At 46.1% G+C, this 22,462-nt stretch overlaps 1 protein-coding gene across 11 annotated transcripts in view; it reads left to right on the plus strand.

The window, feature by feature from the left end:
• The window catches only part of LOC143323521 (serine/threonine-protein kinase BRSK2-like), a 105,163-nt gene that overhangs the window by 32,544 nt on the left and 50,157 nt on the right, over nt 1-22,462 (plus strand). For all 11 annotated transcript variants that reach the window (XM_076735401.1, XM_076735437.1, XM_076735452.1 and 8 more), the window contains exon 2: nt 20,923-21,017. In XM_076735401.1, coding sequence (XP_076591516.1) covers nt 20,923-21,017 — 95 coding nt within the window. The remainder of the gene's footprint in view (nt 1-20,922; nt 21,018-22,462) is intronic.

Below are 22,462 nucleotides of genomic sequence, written 5' to 3' on the forward strand. Positions count from 1 at the left end.
ATCACGGAGGCTGCAGAGGAATCACCTCTGCAGCCTCCGGCAGAAAGACTGACAGAGAAACAGGAAGTGTGTGTGTGTGTGTGTGTGTGTGTGTGTGTGTGTGTGCGCGTGCTGTTGAATGGAAAGTGTTCTGCCTCCAAAGCATCATCATTGTGTGCGTTTACATGCGGCTTCATGTGCATGTGACCGTGTGCACGCTGTGTCTTTATTTCCTTTGTTAATGCACTCAGAAATCTGAAAGACGTTAACAAATGAAAGGCCGAGCAGAGACGAGGTGGAGACCAGACTAGAACTGGAAACCAGTTCAAGACGGGAAGCCCCTTCTAAAACTGACTGTGTTGACGTGTGTTCATGGAGGTCTGTTAGCACCTGTGCGTCCTCTTGTCCACGTTAGCTCAGCAGCACACAGTGAGACGAGCTGGTGGACATGGTGCAGCATTTAGCAGCTAAAGAGACAGATGTTTGTCTCAGGAGACCAAAATTAGACAGAGAGTGAGTCCTGGACTCGTGAAAGCCGGATCGACCTGCAGGCCGGGTTCATCCACACACAGATTTATAACTGCATGAAGACTCATGTTGACTGGAGGTCAGTGAGGGTCTGAGTGTTCCCCCACGAGACGCTCTGCCTCCCGTCTCCACTTTCATCCTCCCCCAGAGCTGGACCGGAGTCTCTGAGAGCTGATCCTCCTGTGGCTTCTCCGAGTGTGTGTGTGTGTGTGTGTGTGTGTGTGTGTGTGTGTGTGTGTGTGTGTGTGTGTGTGTGTGTGTGTGTGTGTGTGTGTGTGTGTGTGTGTGTGCGTGCGTGCTTTTTATAGAGAGAAAGAGGGCATTGCTGGTGTTGATAGTCAGTTCATTGTCATTGACACCATGTTGGGTACAGTGACACTCATTGAAACACACACACACACACACACACACACACACACACGCACTGGCTTAATACTGTACTCAGAGCAGCTGTTGGACTAAGCAGGTCTGTGTCCTTGGGGAGCTGCCAACACAGTGTGTCAACACACACTCTACGTGCATCATCAGCCTGTGAGGTAGGTGTGTGTGTGTGTGTGTGTGTGTGTGTGTGTGTGTGTGTGTGTGTGTGTGTGTGTGTGTGCCGTGCTGAGCAGTCAGCCTGCTGAAAGCTCGTCTGGCCTCCCTGTAGTGACATGAACTGAAGCCACCAGCTAAAGCTCAGACAGCCGTTCAGTGTGTGTACCCTTAGTGGTGTGAATGGGGTGGCCAAAATATTAGAAACACTTGCTATACTAGAGATAACTGAATTGTACGCAGCCTCAGAAATTACCTTAAAGCATAAAGTAGCCTCTATGATGCTGTCTCCTGTGATGGATCCCACTCAGATGTGAACATATACAGAGACGTACGCTGTGTGCTCAGCTCCAGGTCACTGAACCAGTTTGATAAATGAAATGTGTTTGGATGTGCAGGATGTGTCTGAAATGAGGCGTTCAAGGCACTTCAAAACATTACCATTAAAAAAAGGACGGTTAGAATGGCTGTGTTTGAGCAGAAGGAGCTGTTTTGGCGTCGTTTCTTTGACTTCACGGCTCCTCACACGTTATCTTTGGCGATCGGCCGTCGATGGCTGTAATGTCTCAGCTCCGATTCGAATGCCTCCATACAGTGAATCATCTCAGGACTTCAGAAGGAGCTCGAGGCGGCCTGCCAGCAGCTGATACTTTTGGGAAAACGTCAGACTGTGATTGCTTCAGGACTGTGGCAGACGCATTTCCAAAGCGTATTGTTGGAAATCCTCCGGCTGAAGAGCAGAGGTGGTGCTTGATGGAGCTGCTTGAATTTCTCACCTTTGTGGGTTTCGGCTCAGACAGTCTTCTCCTTTAAGATGTGTTTTGTTAAGAAAGTCCGGCAGAATTCAAGCTCTGACGGCAGCCGCTGCTCCACGTCTGCGGCGTGACGGGCACTTCCTGCGCCGTGGGATTACGGGGAATGAACACATGAGCAGTGCAGTCGTGCATGTTTTGTGCAGACCTGTAAATAAACGAATGTGCACGGAGGCTTCTTCTTCTTCTTCTTCTTCTTCTTCTTCTTCTTCTTCTTCTTCTTCTTCTTCTTCTGATGCGTTTGACGTCTTTCAGCAGACACTTTCAGATCAATTGAACACACGTGGTGAGAATTTCCAGATTCTTGAAGATGAGAGCACACATCATTCCATCCGCCCCTCCTCCTCCTCCTCCTCTTCCTCCTCGCTCATGTCATCTCACAGCCAATCAGAGCGCAGCGGCTGGCAGACAGGCAGTAGTCATGTATTTGGGTCACAACAGCAGGATGCCAACTCAGCTAACTGAGCCTCAGAGCTGCTGGTGGAGACGCCAGCACGAGACTGCTCAACACGTCCACATGCTGGGAGGAAACTGGGAGGAAACTGGAAGTGTGTGGTCATGATGTATGGCCTGTTTGGATCCTGAAAGAAGATGGCAGGAGTTGTTCTTTAAGGACAGAGTGTGTCATTTGATATGCTGTAAACGTGGGTCAGTGTTGTGTTTGTTGTAATAATCATGAGGCGACGTCGTGTTAGCTCGTTAGCCCTCGGCGCCTCAGGCTTTGGTGTCAGACCTTCAGACCTGCAGAGGCTGATCTGCAGTCTCAAGCAGACGTGTTGTGGTGATCACACATGAAGAACATGAAGAGGTCTGAGCGTTCAGCAGCTCGTCGTGTCCGATAACCATCAGCAGCTCTTCACTGTTTTCTTTCTGTTTCTCTCTGCTTCTCCATCTGTGGAAGCTTCTTCTGAGCAGAGCTCGCCATTACCACACCAACCGTCGACTTTTGATTAAATCTGATCCGAAATCAGTTTGAACATCACTACTTTCAAAAGAATCCATCACGACATCACAAACCTGCTGTTTGCGTTACTGTGGTCCATGTTCACGTTCGCTCGTGTCCAGTGCATCTGTGTGTACAATACTACGCATTTTTTACTGTGTTGAGTGTTTTTCTGCTGTGTAAAAACTCTGTATTTGTTATCCATAGATGACCTGCGCAGTATTATTCTTTTCATCTTGTGTATAATGTTCATACAAACAGCTGATTTTTACTCTGAATCATTTTTTATTGTCTTTTGATCTTTTCTTTGTCTCTTTTTTCTTTTACTGTATAAATATATTGTTCAGTGACGACTAACAGCCTCTCCTCACAGTTTACGCAGTGTCTTATAGTAGTATTTGATTTCTTTGTGTATGACAGCACAGGAAGTGATGAAAGCGATGATGAAAGCAGCTTCCTGGATGTTTTATGTTGTACATGGATGGAACGACTGAGGAGATGGAGGATGTCTCCTGCAGCCTCCAGCAGGGCCCGAAGCAAACCTCCCATTAACTTCGACGGACCCTCCAGAGCGTCATCATCTGTGTGTGTGTGTGTGTGTGTGTGTGTGTGTGTGTGTGTGTGTGTGTGTGTGTGTGTGTGTGTGTGTGCGTGTGTGTGTGTGTGTGTGTGTGTGTGTGTGTGCGTGCAAGGGAGGCGGCGGCCGCTCGTGTGTCATAGCTGTATTAGTAATTGCTGTGCTTTTGTGAGAAAGACATCAGGGCTCATTAACAGCCGCGGTCTGACAGGCGAGTCGAGTCAGGTCGGAGTCATGTTGGAAATTAATTTGCACAGGAAACGTCGAGTTATCGGTGTGCGATAGAGAGGAGAGAGAGAGAGGAGGCCCACAGCTGAGGAGTGAACTGGGCTCTCAGGAGGAGGTGACAAAGCAGGCAGAGACTAATTATGAAGCTCCGACTTGAGGCGCTGAAAGTTTGTCTGCAGGGTTGAATATTTCACACGTGAGCTGAGCGTGTGGATTCATGTTTGATCAGTGCAGACGTGCAGATTTTACGTTATATGAAATGAACCTTTCGGGCTCTGTGATTGGACGTCAGGGTCACTCAGATGTCACCTGCTGTCACTCAGTCGGAGCACCTGTTCCTCTCTCTGTCTCTCAGTAGATTACCCCCCCCCCCCCCCCCCGCGCAGGTGGACAGATTCCCGCGGAGGTCGAGGGAACGGCTCGCTCCATTCTGCCGCTGATACAGATCTGATATTTTCCAGCTTGATGGTTATTGTTTTTTTAGCCAGACCTGTGACAGTAATAGAAACTCGACTCGATAGTAAATCCCAGGGCGACGTTTGCAGGGTCAAGAACTCAATTTAACTTGAAATTGAAATGACAGCAGCCATGTGTTCAGTGTGACAGCGAGCCGCAGATATTTGTGGTTTTTGAAGGAATTCTGTGAGTGTTTGCGAGTAACATAACGAAGGTTTGTGATCTGAATTCATGCCGTGATGTACTGGTCTTACTGTGTTTCTCCTAATTCACGTCGGGCCCTGCTTTCAGATTAGCAAACAAGCACTAAATAGAAGTCACTGGTTTGATGCATATTAGTCCTGCTTTTAGGCCCTGGAGTAAAAGCATTTTATCTCCTCTCTTAATTTGGAAATAATTGCTCTCTCTGATAACGAGCAGAGCTCCAGAGGTGGTCTGAGCTGTTAGGAGTCAGATGCCGCTCAGGCAAACACAGTCTGAAGGGAGGAGAGGTCACTGAGGAGCATGATGATGAAGAACTTACTGAAAGACAAAATCTGAGAAATCTGAGTCTGAGTCAGATGATGTGCACGCCTCAAAATCCTCATAGACTAAATCTTTTATCTGAATGCTCACGTTTCTGTGCTTAGTAAAGGATAAAGCCATACCTATATTTTCTTCTCTTCTTGACTACAGGTAAGATGAATATTAGATTCTTGTGTTTTGTTTTTATTTCCAGTTTCTGCGGCTCTGATTCTTCATCAGTAATTTCACATTATTGAAATTCATTTCCTCAGCTGTGAAGTGCATTAAAGTTAAGAGGAGGTGCTGATGAAAGCGAAACAGGACGGAGGAAGAGGAGCGAGGTGCTCTGACTGTAGAACGATGCATTTGGACAGGGCTAACTTTAATTTCATGGAGCTGATACTGTTGGCATCATATTTCTATACATATATCAGTTAGCGTTCAGGTGGCCTGTGCACGTAAAGCCCACTGATAACAAAACGATGCTGCTTTGTGCTTTTCAGTTTTTAGCTCATCTAATAATCTGTCAGGCAAACAAATATGTGAGTGTAATTTCTGCCTTGAATCTGACCTGCAGCACAGGAAGCAGTTGTTCATGTGTTGTATACTTGAATATCACTGAAGTCCTGAAGTGTTTTCAGTCCTTTAGCAGTGAAGCCTCAGTCCTCCTTCACCTTTACATCGACCCGTCTCAGGTTCGTGCTCATTCTCTCACACATGATGGAAACATTCGGACAGAAAAAGAACCCAAAATGAATTTCATTGTCTGTGATTCTGTGGTACAGGATTAGCATCAAGGGTAATTGAAATGAAATTGGCTGTCAGTGTGGTGGAGTTGGAAGAAGCTCTGCGGGAAATGAATTACCAGCGGGCCGCAACTGGATGGAGAATTATTCCAGAGACACACATGGAAGCTCTAATGAAAACGAGAATTCAACGAACGGAAAACAGCCAGTTCAGCGTCAGCAAATGAACGCAGGGAGGGAGGGATTAAACCTGAAAATCACCAACTCATTAGAGCTGTTGAATTCAGAGGGGCATCATGCTGAGAAGAAGCACATGCATCCACCTATCTGCTCGTGGAGGTTTTACTCCTCGATCTGTTGTTTAATCTATTCAAGATAATAGTAATAAATCAATTAATTTACAAAGGTTAATGTGCTTTAACAGTGACCACATCTCTCGAGCTGTGCACCAAACCTGAAACAAAACCCCCCAAAAATACATTTCTCTAATTCCCCCTCCACCTAAACCACTCCTGGTACGTTCCTCTTGGGAAAGGCTGGTTTGGCTTTTCCTGCAGAGTGAACAAAATTCTGAAATAAATGTCTGTCAAACTGTCCAGATTTTTCCACACTATAGGAATCAAGCTGATGTGTGACATCGTGCTAACAATGTACAACAAACAGGACTCATCTGTCTGTCAACAGGCCTCAGAAAGTGTCACATTTTTTGTAAATAGATGCCTGCAGATGAGTATATCTGGGACTTATTAGCTGGAGACACAATGGCACCACAGCATGAAGCCTTTCTCTCGTCCAAGTTAATAAAAACTGATAACAATAGCACAGAAACTGAATATTCTCATGTTTTCTCTGATGGTATATTTAGGTATTCTCCAAAAAACAAAAAACAAAAAAAACAATTTGGTATGTATTTATCACATTAATGTCAATAGTTATATTCATGAAATCTAAGTTTTGGCCATCAATGTTCACATTTAAGGTATTTACACCTATATTTTGGCAATTTATCTTTATATTGAGGCCATTTACTATATTTATCACTTCAAATTGTGCGTAATATCCCCATTATCAGTGAAATCCTTCATTTGAGGCGTCAGAGCTGTAAATAACATCCTGAAGAACCTTATCTGTGTATTCAGAATTTCATTGGCTAATCGAAGCGTCCGTCGTCTTCAAACTTGGCTGTGATTGGTTCCATCTTCACACATGCGAGGAGAAGGGTGTTTCTTTAACTCGGACTGTCATTGGTTTGTGGTTGCTGGGCTGCATATGGCAGACCGTGATTGGTCAATTGAGGTGTCATTCAAAACACGAGCCTCCCGCAGCGTAACTGGCCTCAAAATGGCGCGCTTCTGCAGACGTTTCCGGAAGTTGTAACGGCGCAAACAGAAAACAAGCGGAAGACGAGCGCATCGGCTAATTTGAAAGGAGAAAATATATTTTTGTGGATTTTATCTTGTTTTGGACTAAATATTGTTGCTGCAGTGGATTTTCTGGACCTTTGTGGATGTTTCCAGATCGTTTTGTCGGAGTGTTATCGATCTGTGAGAGACGTCAGCGGTGAGTTGTCTCAGTGTTGAGTCATTTTTAAAAGCCAGTGTTTGTCTGCTGTTGGCGCTTATTGATCCTCCTGCTCTGTATTATGTTGTATCTTCAAACCGTTTGGATCAATCAATTAACGTGAATCTGAGCTTTCTAACGGTGTTTGATATGAGTGTAAACATGAATATAACGTTTGCGTCAATAGACAGTAAGAACAATAAAGGTTGGAGCCATTGGAACAGTAAGGCTTTTTAATTAAGTTAAAAATAAGAATATAATTTGAAATGTCTTTCCTCAAATTTAATATTCAAACATATAACCATCCAGCAACAGAACAAGACAACAAAGTCTGCGTCATTTAAAGACATTTTCGCATGTTTTAGCTCTTTTTTTCATAAAAGAGTTAACACATCACATTATTTAAAATTCTGCTTTTATTTACATGCATTTATTCTGCTTCCTGGGCTGCTTTTGCAGTAAAAATGTCGATTTTTGAAGCGAAGTGAAATAAGTCAGCAGCTTCCTGAGAGACTTGGACTGGTGAAGTGCTGCAGCGTCTTCTGAGCTGCATGATGCTGCATTGCCTGTAACTAATTTACTGTCTGCATATTCAGTCCTGACGGCCGTTAGCGAAGCGCCGACCAGCTGGGAGCGCACTGATGTCAGCGTGTTTGTGGGCTGGACTTTGAGACGTTCGTCCGGCCTGTGAGTCTTTGTCTTCGTCCATTTGAACTTTCAGCAGATGAAAGCTTTGCACACATTTCACAGCCGCAGTCTTCAGCATGACTCTGTGAGACAGAAGTCGACTCATCCTCGCAGTAAAAGCACAAAGACGAGTAGGTTTTACTGTAATAAGTTTGGAGCGAGGTTGCGTCATGGCGTTGGGAGTTTGGCTGCACCTCTTGGCATCAACACCGCTTTTCTGTATTGTCAGAAGCGTCTCTCCTCCTCCTCCTCCTCTCCTTTCTTCTCCTTTCATCATGTGGCTGAACGAGGACGTGAAGCTCTCTTTTCCTCGTTTTTTTCTTCTTCTTCTCATCCTACTCAGATTTGGATCTTTCCCCTCCTCGCTCGCTCTCTCTCCAGTGGGTTAATTACTGTGTTGCTGCTTCCCCCTCAATCCTGAGAGTTACATAAAGCTGAACTCATTAAAGTGAAGAGCTCGAAGTTTTGCCGTCCTCTTATCATGACAAGATTTCCCTCTGATGGCACGTTGGCAGCGAGGCAGACTCGTGGCCATTAAACTGGCCTGAGAGCTGTCCAAAGACTTTACAGAGCCCGGCGTCGCTGCGGCGTCCTCCGCCCAAGTCCTGTGTGCATCGGCGTGGACGAGTACAGAGTCTGTCGGCGAGTGGACAGAGCGCTCATGTGTCTGATGAACTATTTTTAAGTGATTAAGTCAGTGATTAAGGGTGATGAGGCGGAAGTAATTCCCATTCTCATGGTCGGGTCCTCTGAAGGGCTGAGAGAGGTTTAAAGACGATCAACAGGAGACGATTAGAAAAACATAATTCAGCTACAGACCGAAGTTTGTTCATTCGATGGGCTTTTCACCGACCTTTTGTTAAACAGACGTATGCGGGCCGTGATGGGGAGGCGGGGTGTTTGTAAGGGTCGCAGGTCGTCTTTTGTGCTGGGACTTCCTCGTTTGGTAGTTTGTTGATTCTGTGTTTGGCTGTGTTTGTGTAGAATTTGGTTAGTGTGTAAATGTTTTGTCTGATTTTTAATCTGTTCTGCTGTTTTGTTCTTTTTGAGTTTGCGTCTTATTTTAGTCTTATGGCGATATGTTGAGTGTGATACCAACCTGCAACACAAATAAACGCTGCTGAGAAACTTCCCTAAACGTAGTTAAAGAAATGTTCAGGACGTTTCAGTGTGAACATCTACTCATGGCTGCTCTCTTGTGGACGAAATACAGAACGCTGATCTGTCTCAGAGCAGCGTTTCTTTGCCTCAGTTTGGCTCTGATGTATGCTGTGTACATACATCAGTATTACATGATGGAAGGTAACAAAGTGCATTTGCTCGAGTGAGTGTATTTTTCATATTTTAGTCAGTGATGTGACTCTGAATCACCGCTGTGGACAGAAGCTTCATTCACTGACGGCCTGTACCTGCACAGTGTCCCACACAACATGCAGCAGCTCACCTGCCGCTCCGCCGGGCCTTTCCGGACATCGTGTTGGTGTGCGCTCAGCGTGCTGCGTGTGGTCACGAGCGTCCCTCGGCCCCCCGCCGTATTCACCTGTCGTGGCTCAGAGCAGTGACACAGACACGCAGGTCGAGGGTGTTTGAGGGGTTTAAGGAGACGATGGCAGCAGACGAGCCGTAGCAACAGAAACGACGGACCAGCCCCAGACTGTGAGCACCACGTGCCCTCTGCAGGGTTTCTTATTGTTGACGATCATGACGAATCTTTCCCAAACTGTCCAGCTGTTCGTCGGCCATGTCCTCATCCAGCGTGCAGATGTTGCTGCAGTGACTCTGAAGCATGATGGGAAATAAAACCCATCGGTAAAGTAAATCAGACTCTGAGCTGAAGGCTAAAGCTTCTCTATAGCTTTTTAACTGCGTCTCATGCTCGTCATCAGTGGATGGAGACATCATCCTGTCCCCTCAGTAAGGACCAAAGACCAAGACAGTCCCAGCTTTGGTTAAATGAAGACAACATGAGAAACTCTTCCGATGACGGCGGCCATCATGTGACAGCCAGACTAACACTGTCCTTAATCTGTGCAGCCTTAAGTACATTTTACTGCTTGTACGTGTTGACTTAAAGAAATACTTCAGTGATTATTAGTATTGCTCTTAAAGTTGAAGGACGTGCCAGAGACGGATTTGAAGAAGACTTATATGGGGACTCATATTAGGGAATTTCCTGGTGCAGATCCTTTGACTTCTGTGAGGATTTGAGTTCTTCGGCGCCGCTCGCTGCTGGTTGTCTCACAGTAAGTAGGACACGTGGGACGTTCCTGTCGGCTCAGATGTTACAGATGGATGAAGTGTGTCAACTCAGGCAGGAAAACGGCAGCAAATGAAGCAAAGGAGGTGAAAATGAAGCCTGTATTTTCTCCGTATGTGTTGATGTCTCTTTGCTGTGTGTGTTTGCGATGGCGTCCAGCGTTACCGCCTCCTCCGATCTGACCTGAACGCTGCACGAAGCCTTTTACTCTGACTCTTCCTCTCCCTCTCGAGGCTTGACCTGCTTTCTTGGCCTCCCTCCTCTTCCTCGCCTCCCCCTCTCTCCACGCTGACGGAGGCAAAAGATGGGGAAAAAAAGAGGAGCTGATTACCTCCTTAATGGAGAAAGGGGAGCTTTGTCAGAATGTGGGAAGGAGGGAGGGAGGGAAATCATTTTCAATAAATTCAATGAGAATCATATCATCAGGGGAGCAGGGGCGGGTGAGGAGGGGGGAGTGAGGCGATGGAGGAGGGGAGGCTAACCTTGACACAGATATCCTCGTCTCACTGGATGTGCAGTGTGTGTTCACAGAGCAAATCGACTGAATCTACAGTAGTTAAAAGACAAACAGTCAGGAGGCGATTGGATGCCGGAGCTCAGCGGCTCCATCATCTGTTGCCTGGTAGATTTCTGTGCCCAGAGCTAACCATTGGTCTCCTCTTCTCTGCTCTCTCCCCATGCTCCCCGCTGATTGGACGGCTGCGTCCTGCTCTCAACATGCTGCTGTGAAAACAGGTAAGCACACCTCATGTCTCCTGTGTCTCTGTGTGTTTCAGTTTGTGTATTTTCAGAGAATCAGCGTTAATCATCAGCAGGTCTGTTGAAGCTGGTTAGTGGACGGCTGAGCTTCTGTTTTTAGGAGCTGACTAAAGTGGTGACTGTCTGATTGAAAGTCTGCTGTCCTCACGTTAATTCTCATTACTCACGTGTTTTCCTCTGACCCATTTCTGATCATATTTGTCAAAATCATACCTTTCTGAATGCACATGTAAACTTATATTTCTGGTTTTTAGAATATTTTAATCCCGTCACAAAGTGAGTGACTGTAATATTACACAAACGACTCTGTGCTTTTAAAAAATCTATAGTTTGTTCAGGTTGAGAGCGAGTTGGGCTGGATGCATCATAAGTAATGTAACGCTCTTCCCTCTGCTCGTTAGATGCACTTAATCCTTACATACCCTCACACGTATATGAGGATAAAAGGCCTTGGAGAGACTGAAGTGCCTCTGGCCACAAACCTCAAGCTGTTTCTTTGGATTACGTTCGCGCTCCGTACCTCCCTGCTCATTTACTGCAAATATCAGTGAAAAGAAAAATGTTTAGAAATGTTTATTAGAGAGCAGCAGCTGCTCAACCAAACCTTGATCATTTCAAATCCATATTTCTTCACCGGTCTGGACCCAGGAGTGGGACGGCTGAACCGTCGGCAATCCTTAATTCATGGTGTGAAATCAATGTTCAGGCCCATTTCTATCAGTGTGATCTCATTAGCCTCGGTGGGCAGTCGGCGCGTCTGTCGGGACGGCGCACACCTCTCGGCCTCGTTTTAAACTGGCGGCGGCGGTTAATCGATGTTACAGAGCAACAGGGAGCTCCTCACTCATGTGATTGGTTGGAACGAAGCAGGATGGCATCAAATGACTGACAGCAAGGAGGGCCATTACAGGCAGACGTGAGGATCAATCAATATCTTTTGGGTTGATATGAGGGTGGGAAAATGAGCTTGTGTTGACTGTGTCAGCATCCGTTCGGAGCGGCTCCTCTTCCCTCTCTGTTCGTCTGTGCGGAGTGAACGAAAAGGACGGAAACAGGCCACAGTTCAGGTCTGCCGGCAGGTCAGATTCAAACGTGAGAGGCAGCAGCTCATCAGTGTCAGCGGACAGCTGCAGGTGACTCGCTGACAGCCAGGAGAGTCCACGAGAGCCCCGCTGAGCTCCACACAGGTCTGCTGCTGGGAGACCAGCTCTGTCTGTCTGTGTCTCCGTCTCTCCGTCTGTCTGTGTCTCCGTCTCTCCGTCTGTCTGTGTCTCCGTCTCTCCGTCTCTCTGTGTCTCTGTCTCGCCGTCTCTCCGCCCTGATGCTCTTTGTTTGTCGTTCTCAAGTATTTTCCCTCCCTGTAAGTTCCCAGATTAAAGTTTTCTTTGAACGACGTCCGTCCTGTGTCTCAGCACAGACACGCAGGAGTCCTGCAGGGTTGAGTTACGGCCGTCAGTTTGAGTTCTGTAAACTTTTCCTTGAGAGAAATCGCGACGTTTCAGTGGGTTTGCTTTGCCGAATGTCTCTCGAGTCCTCTGTTTCCTCTGCTTTGCTTTGTGTGGAGAATCTCCTCAGGCAGCCATTCAAGTCCCACAAATCTCCTGCTGTCTGTGTGTTGTAAACTTGCCGTGTCAACGATATCCATCGTCCTCTAGTCTCAGGAGTTGGTGTTTGATCCCCAGCTTCTCGTCTCACATGTTGTGCCCTTGAGCAAGACCCCGAACCCCAGTTCCTCCTGATGGTTGGCTCGCTGTGTGGGAATGGAAATGGGGAAGTTTGAATATATTTCCATTTATCAGTCAGTCCTGTTTCACTGTGAGCTCTCTGGTTTCACTGAGCTGTGGTCTGCAGGGAAATTCATCAGTCAGAGCTACAACCAGTAGTCGATCAATAGACTTGTTCACTGAAAGAAAATTAATTGAAAAAAGTCCAACATTTGTTGGTTCCAGTGTCTGAACTCTAAGGATTTGCTGCTTGTCTTTGTCATTTGTAGTACATGAAGAGTCTGTGGACTGTTGGTTGGACAAAAGAAGCAATGTGAAGACGTCGCTTTGGGCTTGAGGAAGATACAAATCAATTGGTCACGATTGTTCAATAAGAGAAGCAGAAGTCAGAGTCTGTGTGGACGAACAGATGGACAGAAAAGATCTTTTGTCTGCGCTTCCTGAACTCTGTGAAGACAACTTTAATAAAAGTCTCCTGATCAGCCTTCTGGTTAAGTTTCTAGGATAGAAAAAAACGTGGTTAAAATCAGCTTTGACCGTCAGCAGGTGACAGGATGTGTCACAGTCATACCTGGGACTCTACCTGTCCTCCTGAGAGAGGACATTTGACCGACACTGTTGGTTTTCTGGTAAGAGCTGTGTCAATGTTGAAGAGGCCAAAGGCAAACAAAACTCTGATGTGTCGGCTCACTGTTGGTGGAGCGTCACTAATTGTTGCATGTTTCTTACTGAAATGCACCATGGGAGTTGTAGTTGACCTTACTCCTTGTGTGCAGACTTGTACCTTTGACTTATTTTCTTTTTTTTAATCAAAGAACCAGATGCTTTCATGCACAGTTGTTGTTGTATTGATGGTTGAATCAGGAAGGTCTATGGGAAAATGAACTTTGAAGCTGGATCGTCCCCTTTGTCTGTCCTAACGTGTGACAGTTAGCTCAGATTTTGAGCTTGTCGGAGGATCCCTGAGCTGTTGTTGCGGATCAGACGTCTTTGAAATCCTCCTTTATCACTCGATCAACAAAGCTGCGGTTGTTGATGTTGTTTGTGGTTGCGGTCACCTGTTCAGGCTTCACGCAGTCCTCACAGGTGTGAAGTGAGCAGAAATGAGCGAACCTGGAAACGTTTCCGCTGAGGTGCTTCGACTGTGCTTCTATTTATAGTTCAATTAGCTGAAGTTTCCCGTTCCTCCTCTGGACATCCTGTCTCCTTCCAGCTTCCTGTCTCCTTCCTGCTCTCCTTTATTTCACCCTCAAGCGATCCACACAAAGCCAGCTGCAGCAGCTTATTATCGGCCATATGGAAGTTCTCCTGCAGAAAGAAAAGAGGGGCAATGTCCTGCGATTGCATTCAGCCGTGACTCGACCGTCAGAGATCTCTGCCTGAAGGGCTGCAGCCTCTCCACTGGTTTTAGGGGGTCTTTTTCAGCACAGTGTGAGTGTGTGGGTGGCTGACTGTGGCCTGCGGCTCCAGGAGCCCCGAGGACTGCTGATTGGAACGATTTCTCTGTGCCAAAACTCTGAACCATCATGGAAAATGAGACGTCTCCTGGCATGTGCTGCCGCCCCTCTGAGTGTCCGACAGTGCATTTGGATTTTAGAGCCTTTGTTTTTTTGTGTTTGACAGAAAGTCTTCATTCTTGTCACCTCTTGAACAGTCACCTGACCAGAAGGCTCCAGTTAAGAGCGATAACAGACCTTTTTTCCAGTCTCACCTAAATCACATGATACACTAAGCCTACAGAAGAGGAAAGGTGTTGCAGCTAACCTGTGCGCAGGAATGAGTTTGGGTTCAGTGTGCTTTCTCACGCAGCTCTACACCACCACACAAAATGTTCAGAAATGAGTTCTGCACCACACATCAGCAGGTCATCTTTCTTTAGGCGTTAGGAACAATTTGGGCTGTTGTTGCAGGTGACCTGTTTGAGAGCAGTGTTTAACAGGTTTGTGGGCGGCAGCATGCGACGGCTGAAGGTCACCAATCGGCCGCTGACCTGTCAGCATTACTTACCGTGGACTGCGTGTGCAGCGTCCACGGCTCTGCAGGACGTGTTCAGTGTCTTCTTGACGTCGTATTGTGACGCGGTGGGCAGCCGGAGGAAACGCTCCCAAACACTCAAAGCTTTCAGGAGTTTTGACACGTTTCTTCCTCTTGACGCTCGTCACATCATCGGAGAAAGTTTCTGCCTTTTTCAGGGAGCTTCCTGGAAACTTCCTGGAACTTTCTGTTCCCCTCGGTGTCGACAGTAAACAGCGCTCACATGTCATTTCCAGGAAACTGACGGACAAAACACAGCAGCTGTCTCCTTCTAAATGACAGAATCCCACATGTCAAGCTGCAGTTTTTACTCCTGCCGGACCACAAACCTCCTCATCCAGCAGCCGTAAACGCGCTCATCAAGTAAACAAAATGTTGAACAGACAGTGGACGTCACGTCCTGCAGAGCACAGCGCCTCAGCCTGTCAGCCGACTGGAGTTTGTCAAATCTTTTATTATGGAAATCGGCCTTTGACAGCCAATCCGATTTGGGTGCTTCCTTTTAAATCCTCCTCCTCCTCACATCCCTCCTTTGTGAATTTGTTCCTCCTGCCACAGTCTGTGAGGATTTCTTGTGAATGCTCAGATTTCCATGCAGGCAGATGAAGTGGAAACTTGTTTCTGCTGTGTTTCATCCTTTCTATGTGCTGTTCGGTAGGTGAGTGAAGTCTGATAAGTTACTGATTATTATCAGGTTTATGTGAACTTTAGATAAAAGTCCAGAGGTTCCAGCTTTGTGCTTTGGTTGCTCAAACTGCTCATTGACCCAAAACAACATCCAGCTCATCAAACCTCTTTCTGAGTTTTCTGTGCGCTTTGTGATCCCTCGTTTTTCTAAAATCCTGTTTGATCACTTGAAGTTTTGTATCCCGCTTTCTGCCACACAGCTGTCGTTAGCCTTTGCTGTCTTTGCTGCAGCACTTTCTCATGGCCACATTTAGCTCCGGGAATTGTTCCCCAGAGCAGCTGCAGGACGGCAGACTGAAAGTAGAACATCGTGTTGTGTCCCTGCAGTGAAAGCGTCCAGCTGAACTCATCCCCAACCTTTTCTGTATCATCAGGTCTGTTGTAGGCAATCTGATTTTCTCAAAGATAAATCTCTGACGAGCTTTCAGAAATCCAGGAGATCAATCAACAACACTTGGTTTTTTCAGAATCCTTAAAAACTTTTTGGCCAAAGAAAACATTTCTAACTTCTACAAATTGTGACTAATGAAAACAAAGATGGCGGCGTCTCTTTGCTCCATTTGTACGTCCAAAAGTTTTAGTACCAGACATTTGTTTTGTATCGTCTGTATTAACGTTAGTGATTGCAACACAAAAACAAATATATAATGCACCAGGAAACAGAAAAAGATGGATGGATGGATGGATGGATGGATGGATGGATGGTGGATGATGGATGGTGGATGATGGATGGATGGATGGATGGATGGATGGTGGATGATGAATGGATGGATGATGGATGGATGATGGATGGATGAATGATGGATGATGGATGGATGGATGATGGATGATGGATGATGAATGGATGGATGATGGATGGATGGATGGATGGATGGATGGATGGTGGATGATGGATGGATGGATGGATGGATGGATGAATGGATGGATGATGAATGGATGGATGGTGGATGGATGGTGGATGATGAATGGATGGATGATGGATGGATGATGGATGGATGAATGATGGATGATGGATGGATGGATGATGGATGATGAATGGATGGATGATGGATGGATGGATGGATGGATGGATGGATGGATGGATGGTGGATGATGGATGGATGGATGGATGATGAATGGATGGATGGTGGATGGATGGTGGATGATGAATGGATGGATGATGGATGGATGATGGATGATGAATGGATGGATGATGATGGATGGATGATGGATGGATGATGGATGGATGGATGGATGATGGATGGATGATGGATGATGGATGGATGGATGGATGATGGATGATGGATGGATGATGGATGATGGATGGAGGTCCACATGTCAGAATCATATTAAAGCGTCACCTCAGCTGTTCCAGCTGTCTGCAGCTTCCGTTTCATTCGTCACCGTCTTTATTTTGCCATAGTTGTGTCTCCCTCAGTCTCCTGCTCGCTCTGCTCGTTCAGCTAAACTGGTGCTCCTCTGGTCAACATAATTATCATCTGGTGTGTTGGTTCCAGTTAGTCAAGAGAACAAAATCAGCCTGCTTAAGGTCCAAAAGACTCAAATAAGGCAGGAACAAACCTCTTTCAGGCAATCGTTAGACCTTCATTTGTATTTTCTTTCATGTTCGATGTGATCAGTAATTTTGATGTCAAACATGGGAGTTTCCTGGAGGCTTTGATGACGCCAACGTGTCATTTCACGGCTTTTCTTTATAAATATTTCTCAGAAAATCTCAGTTTTTCAGTTGAAGATGCTTTGTACTACAGTACCCATGAGCCTCTCTGGGTGTTGCTATGGAGACGACTCTATCCACAGCCATGAAGTCGGAGTTGAATATTGAAAATGGCTCAACATCTCAGTCAGAAGCAGAACAGGAGCTCCAGACTTCAGTGGATTCATCCCCCGGCTCGTACAAAGCAGAGGAATTTTCTGCTCTGTGATTGGACGCTTCGTACAGCAGTGCTCTCTGGGAGTTGCAGTTGTCTTACGTTATAAAGCCGTTATCCACAGACTTTTTAGATTTCTATCTGAGGCTCGAGTCGAGTTTACTCGTTAACGGAGACAAACACACGGAGCGGGATGGTGGGAGGTTTGAGGAGGAGGAGTTCAGGAGGACCAGAGACCGAGACCCTGCTGCAGGTCTTGAGCTCAGACGTCCCGGATCATCGATCTGATTCAGCTGATTGAGGGCTGAGAGATCAATGACAGCGAGTTGTGGAGTCAGCTGTAGCTCCGCTGGCTGCTCATTGGTTTGTTGACCTGTCAGTCAAACAGTGTGGTATTTATTTCATTTAAAACGCACTGCTGAATTTTAATGCTCCGCTTTAAGCTAAAAATGGTCAGTGAAGCAGTTATACGAGTGGCTGAAATCAATTAATTAACATTGATTAGAATTTTTATGATGAATTAATCCTTTGAGTCCTTTTCAGGACATAAAGTCGAACCTGCGCTGGTCCCAACTACTGAAATGTTTTCTCTTTTAATGTTAATGTAATTGAAATATCTTTGGATTCTGAGCTGTTTTCTGACATTTTAGAAAAGATGGGGTGTTATTTAAAGCTGAAATACAAAACATCAAGAGAAACGAACCAGCAGCTATAAAACAAATACTCCAAAAGGCTTGAAGCAGTTTCCACCCACAAGTATTAATACACATTTTTAATCTGTTCATAAAAACACTGAGTGGAAACTTAAGAAAAAATGCTGAACGCTCAACGTTTTTACGCTTGGCTGAGGTGGAAAGGTTGATTTGATGGGAAAAATGCACTTTAAAAGCCAGAATTCCATCCAGATAACACACAAAATTTAACAGCATCTTCAGAAAATCAGCAAAAAAACAAACAAAAGTTTGGAAGCTGCACAGCGTATGAAGAATCAGAGCTCAGGTGTTCACTGGTGACAGGAAGGCCGTCTCAGGTGAGCAGCAGCAATAAAATGTTGAGAGGAATCACTGACGCTTCACTCATGATGCTCATTTTATTTTGACCGAAATTTCAGAAATGATCTTATCACGTGTGTGAATTTCTAGGATTTATGTCCGTTCTGTTCTTGTTTTATTCACTTATTTTACTGCCTGTCAGACGTTTAAAACGCCGACCAGGAACAGAAAACCGCACACTGACGAAGCTGTTTGAGATGTGAGAGCTTTCGTTATTCAGAAATGAGGCAGAGAGAAGCAAAGTGGATGATTCCTGATGTGAAAATGTCAGAGATTATTACTTCTGGGTCTAGTTTGGAGCTACATAATGACTCCAGTAACTGAGCAGCACAGTGACAAATGTCAAACATGAAGTGCTTTCATGATTTTTCTGCTGGGTTGGATTAGAAACATATAGCAGTTTGTTCAGACAGGAGCTCTCACACTCAGGTGTCAGAGGAGTAATTATGAGCAAAGGAAAACTAGGCGGAAGATTACGGAGCACAAATGTGTTTTTAGTGGAGATAAGTCATTGTTATAGGCCTCGCTGGGCTCGTGGAGCTGTAACACACACCTTAAATAGCTTTTCTTCCTCAGAGGAACGTGTGTGAAGTAATATCACTCCTGTTGAAATCGGCCTTTTCTTTGTTTGCTGAGTCCAAACGATCTTTAAACTTGTCTTAAGTCACATTCAGGAGTTAATTCTGAGCTGGTCTCTACTAATTAATCTGTACTTAATCACATTTCCACACAAAGCCGGCCGACACTGCGCTCTCTGCCTCTGGAGGGTCATCGAGTTTAGAGATGCTGAGCAGTATTTTTTCAATAATCACAGAATTTCACATTTTATTTATCAATAGAACTGCTGATGGATTGTTTTTATTTATTCTGGTGTAGCAAAGTAAATTAATTAGATTTTAATTTTGTCTGAATTTAGTCTGAAAAATGTCAGAACGAGTCTTAAATCCAGACTAAACTGAAGAAATAAAACCTGTGGATCTTTCTTTTGCACTGAATTTGTGGATATAAAGGCCTTGTTGCGTATTGATTGACTGCTACAGATGTTGGAAACACAAAGTGGGTTTTGACAGATCTGTGAAAATGAAAATCTCTTGGACATGTCATCGTCTCAAAGACGTTTCAGCCGATGTGTCGTAAACAGCCGCCTGCTTCAGAGCGACGTCAGCTTCCATGTACAGTCACGTCTGAGTCCACCTGATGAAGGGAAGCCGGGACTCGCTCTCCAACCAGCTCTTAGATAAAAACACGGCTCATTAGCAGCTGCATGCTCCACCTTCTTCACCAGCTGCTCTTGAACTGTGGCCATGTGCCGCTGGGTGCTGGCCAGGTAGTGCACAGGTATCAGGAAGCAGCTGCTGGAAACAGCTGAAGAGCAGTGAGGCTGAGCTGACAGTGAATGTGCTGTAAAACCAAAAGCGTGAGCTGAAAGCAGCTAAAGCTCTGAATGGCTGCAGCAGTGACTCATTTCAGCTGCAGCGCAGACATCAGCTGCTTTTGGCTTCCAGTGAGGATCGTTTAGAGGAGAGGAGTGACAGACTGTGACACACCGGCGTCCATGAGTTCCTCTCCTGCTCACCTCCTCGCTCTGAACTTTCTCTCTCGTCTCTTTGTGCTCTTCACTCATCCCATTCTTCCCTCCTGTTCAGTTCACGCCGCCTCTCGTGGCTGAATGTGTGCATCAAACACGCCCGCCTGCACACGTCCATGCAGAGCAGCCTTCACAGGCCTTTCTGAGCCCTGTGTTGTGGTTAGCTGTCCTCGAGCAGCTCTGACAACAAGATCAATGAGAGCCGCTGAATGTCGCCCAGGATGCCATTTCCGTTCTAACTGGAGACATAAAAGAGCCCCCGGGCTGCCGTATTGGCCCGAACACCCCGCTGCTTACGGCTCTGCTTGTTTCCTTGTGAGACCCCGCAGGGAAATCACCTTTCAAATAGTGAGACGCTCATCTTCTGTGGAATATATATGCAGCGTGAGGTAATGAAGAGGTGCATATGCGCAGTGGCATTTCCACTGCCGTCTGCAGACCTTCAGTACAAAGTGAAATGCACTCCCTGGTGTCAGAGCTTTGATAGAGACGGATGGAGCCATTGTGGCTGTAATAAGATAAAGGTATTGCGTGTTGACATTTCTGTTACGGCGCAGGAGTCGCATCGGGCGACTTCTCACAAGCACGCAGTGAAAAAGAGACTCTGGAGATGCAGATTGCAAGTCGTTTTTATTCTCCTTTTTAATGCTCCGTCAACTGACAAACAGCATGCAGCTGGGAGAGTCACGGGTGGTGAAGCTTCACCCATCACAGGCGTCGTTCAGCTTCCTTTAACGTGATTACAGCAGCGCAGAAGGGACTTACACCCTGTTTTAAAGTGTTTTGTTCCAGTTCCTCAACAGACTGGACCCTGAGCGGGATCTGGATTGATGAGGTCTGGAGCACTCAGACGGGTTTCTGTATCCTGTATCAAAGTCAGCGGCCCATCATCAGATCAGTCACATGCCTCTTTGAAAACCACATGCTGTCGTTTTTACGTCTCTGTTTCTGCACAGGTTAAACAAACAGGATATAATGTGTTCATTAGCTGTAGAGGTGCTTAGACAGAGCCACGCTAGCTCTTCCCCCTGCCTCTAGTCTTTATGCTAAGCTAAGCTAACCTGGCTCCTGGCTGTAGCTTGAGAGTGGTATTGATATTTGTTTCGGACTTTCTGCAAGAAAGAAAACAAGAATATTCCCCCAAATCTGAAAGTATTCCTTCAAAGCATCCCTCTGTAGCGTTATTAGTGGCAGACTTCAGCTTTAAGAAGTCGTGTTTGTGTGCAGCCCTTTACTCTGGGAGGCATAATGGACCGGATCTCCTGTGACAAAACGCTCTCAGTTCCCTTCAGGTCCGCTCTTGTGATGACACCTGAGCTTTGAACGCCTCTTGTTGCCTCAGCGTGGGCCAGACAGACTTTGAAGAAATGACTCGTGAATCTCTCTTCATGTGTTTCAGGTCTCGTGAAGCTGGGCATCCACTGTGTCACGTGTCAGAAAGTCGCCATAAAGATTGTCAACAGAGAAAAGCTCAGCGAGTCCGTTCTCATGAAGGTAAGGCAGCTGTGTGTAATCAGTGTGTGTCTGTCTGCTGTGATGCTCCAGATGTCTAACAGCGAGTTCTTACAAGGTCTTTTTCCTGTTAGTCAACAAATCCCATGAAAAGTCCACAAACGGCACGTCAGTCCGTCTCTCGGTGCTTCCAAACCCGCTGGTTCCTACTGAAGACATCAGTCCTCACAAATTCACACTCAGATTTTTTGAACAGGAGCAAATAGGGGACTATTTCCAGCGGCGGATGAATCCACATTTGGTGCTGTAGTGAGAGTTTGTGGCAGCAGGACGGTGTGTGTGTGTGTGTGTGTGTGTGTGTGTGAGTGTGTGAGTGTGTGAGTGACTGAGGCTCTGTGTGGTGCGTTCTTCCTCTTCCTGTGAGAGTCAGTGGCGTCTCTTCCAGAATATTTCCAGTTGTTTGTCTGATGAAGAGCACTTTTGACTGATTTTAGGTTTTGTACCTGCGTTCATTTTCCACACCCACAATACCGAAAATAGACCAGAATGCACTGCAGCTGGAGTGTGGAGTTTCAGCCTCGCCCACACGTCGAGCACAGAGCAGGTGGTTAGATCTGCAGCGGTGGACGGCGTCCTGCTCTTTCATTATTAGCGTCCCCTCGTCTGCGTCCGCCTACACCTTGAACAAACAGCTGGATGCGGCTAAATCAGGCAGGATGAATCACACATGTCAGCTTCGGTGAGGTTGACTCATTCGGCAGTCAGTGTACATCATGCTGGAGGTGGAGGGGAGTGTGTCGAGTTCTCCCGTTTGTTCAGCACAGGTCATTTCTGTCATCTTCAGGATATTAAAGGGCTACTTCAACAAAATTCGGCATCTTTTCTCACACTGGAATCTGTTCAGTGGTTTTATTTCTGTTAGCACCCACAATGTAGTGGAGGGGAAATCAGTTTTGTTTCACAGGCTCCAGCGTTGAAAATGTCCAGACTTCACTGTCAGCAGTACTGAACTACTTTTTACCACTGCGCTCTATTCAGTGACAGGACGAAGTACTAATACACACAGCTGTACAGGCATGACTGTGATCATTATCCTCTAACTTCACTGGATAAGACTGTGGGTCGTCTGCCGTCTTAGGATGTAGATCTATAGGCAACAGACGCTACAGCAGGGACAGTGGAAAGGTTTCTTTTAAATGTGATGTTTTCTATGCTGTGAGGAGGAGGAGGCACAAATCACAGACAGACATCCAACAACCTGGATATCTAAAATCTAAGCTTTCTGCATGGCTCGAAGCCCCCAGAGCTGAATGAGGACATTCAGGTTTTCCTCGCTGCAAACCCAAACACAGTCTGTGAAGTCAGAGAGGATTCTCTGGACTGGCTTCACGTTACATGTGATGCAGTGTTCCTGTTAAAGCGTAGACCTGTGCAGCATGAAACGTCCACATGAACGGGCTCAACAGTTTGTAGAGGCGCAGAGGAGC

Source organism: Chaetodon auriga, chromosome 1, assembly GCF_051107435.1.
Source record: "Chaetodon auriga isolate fChaAug3 chromosome 1, fChaAug3.hap1, whole genome shotgun sequence".
In the NCBI taxonomy this organism is placed as follows: domain Eukaryota; kingdom Metazoa; phylum Chordata; class Actinopteri; order Chaetodontiformes; family Chaetodontidae; genus Chaetodon; species Chaetodon auriga.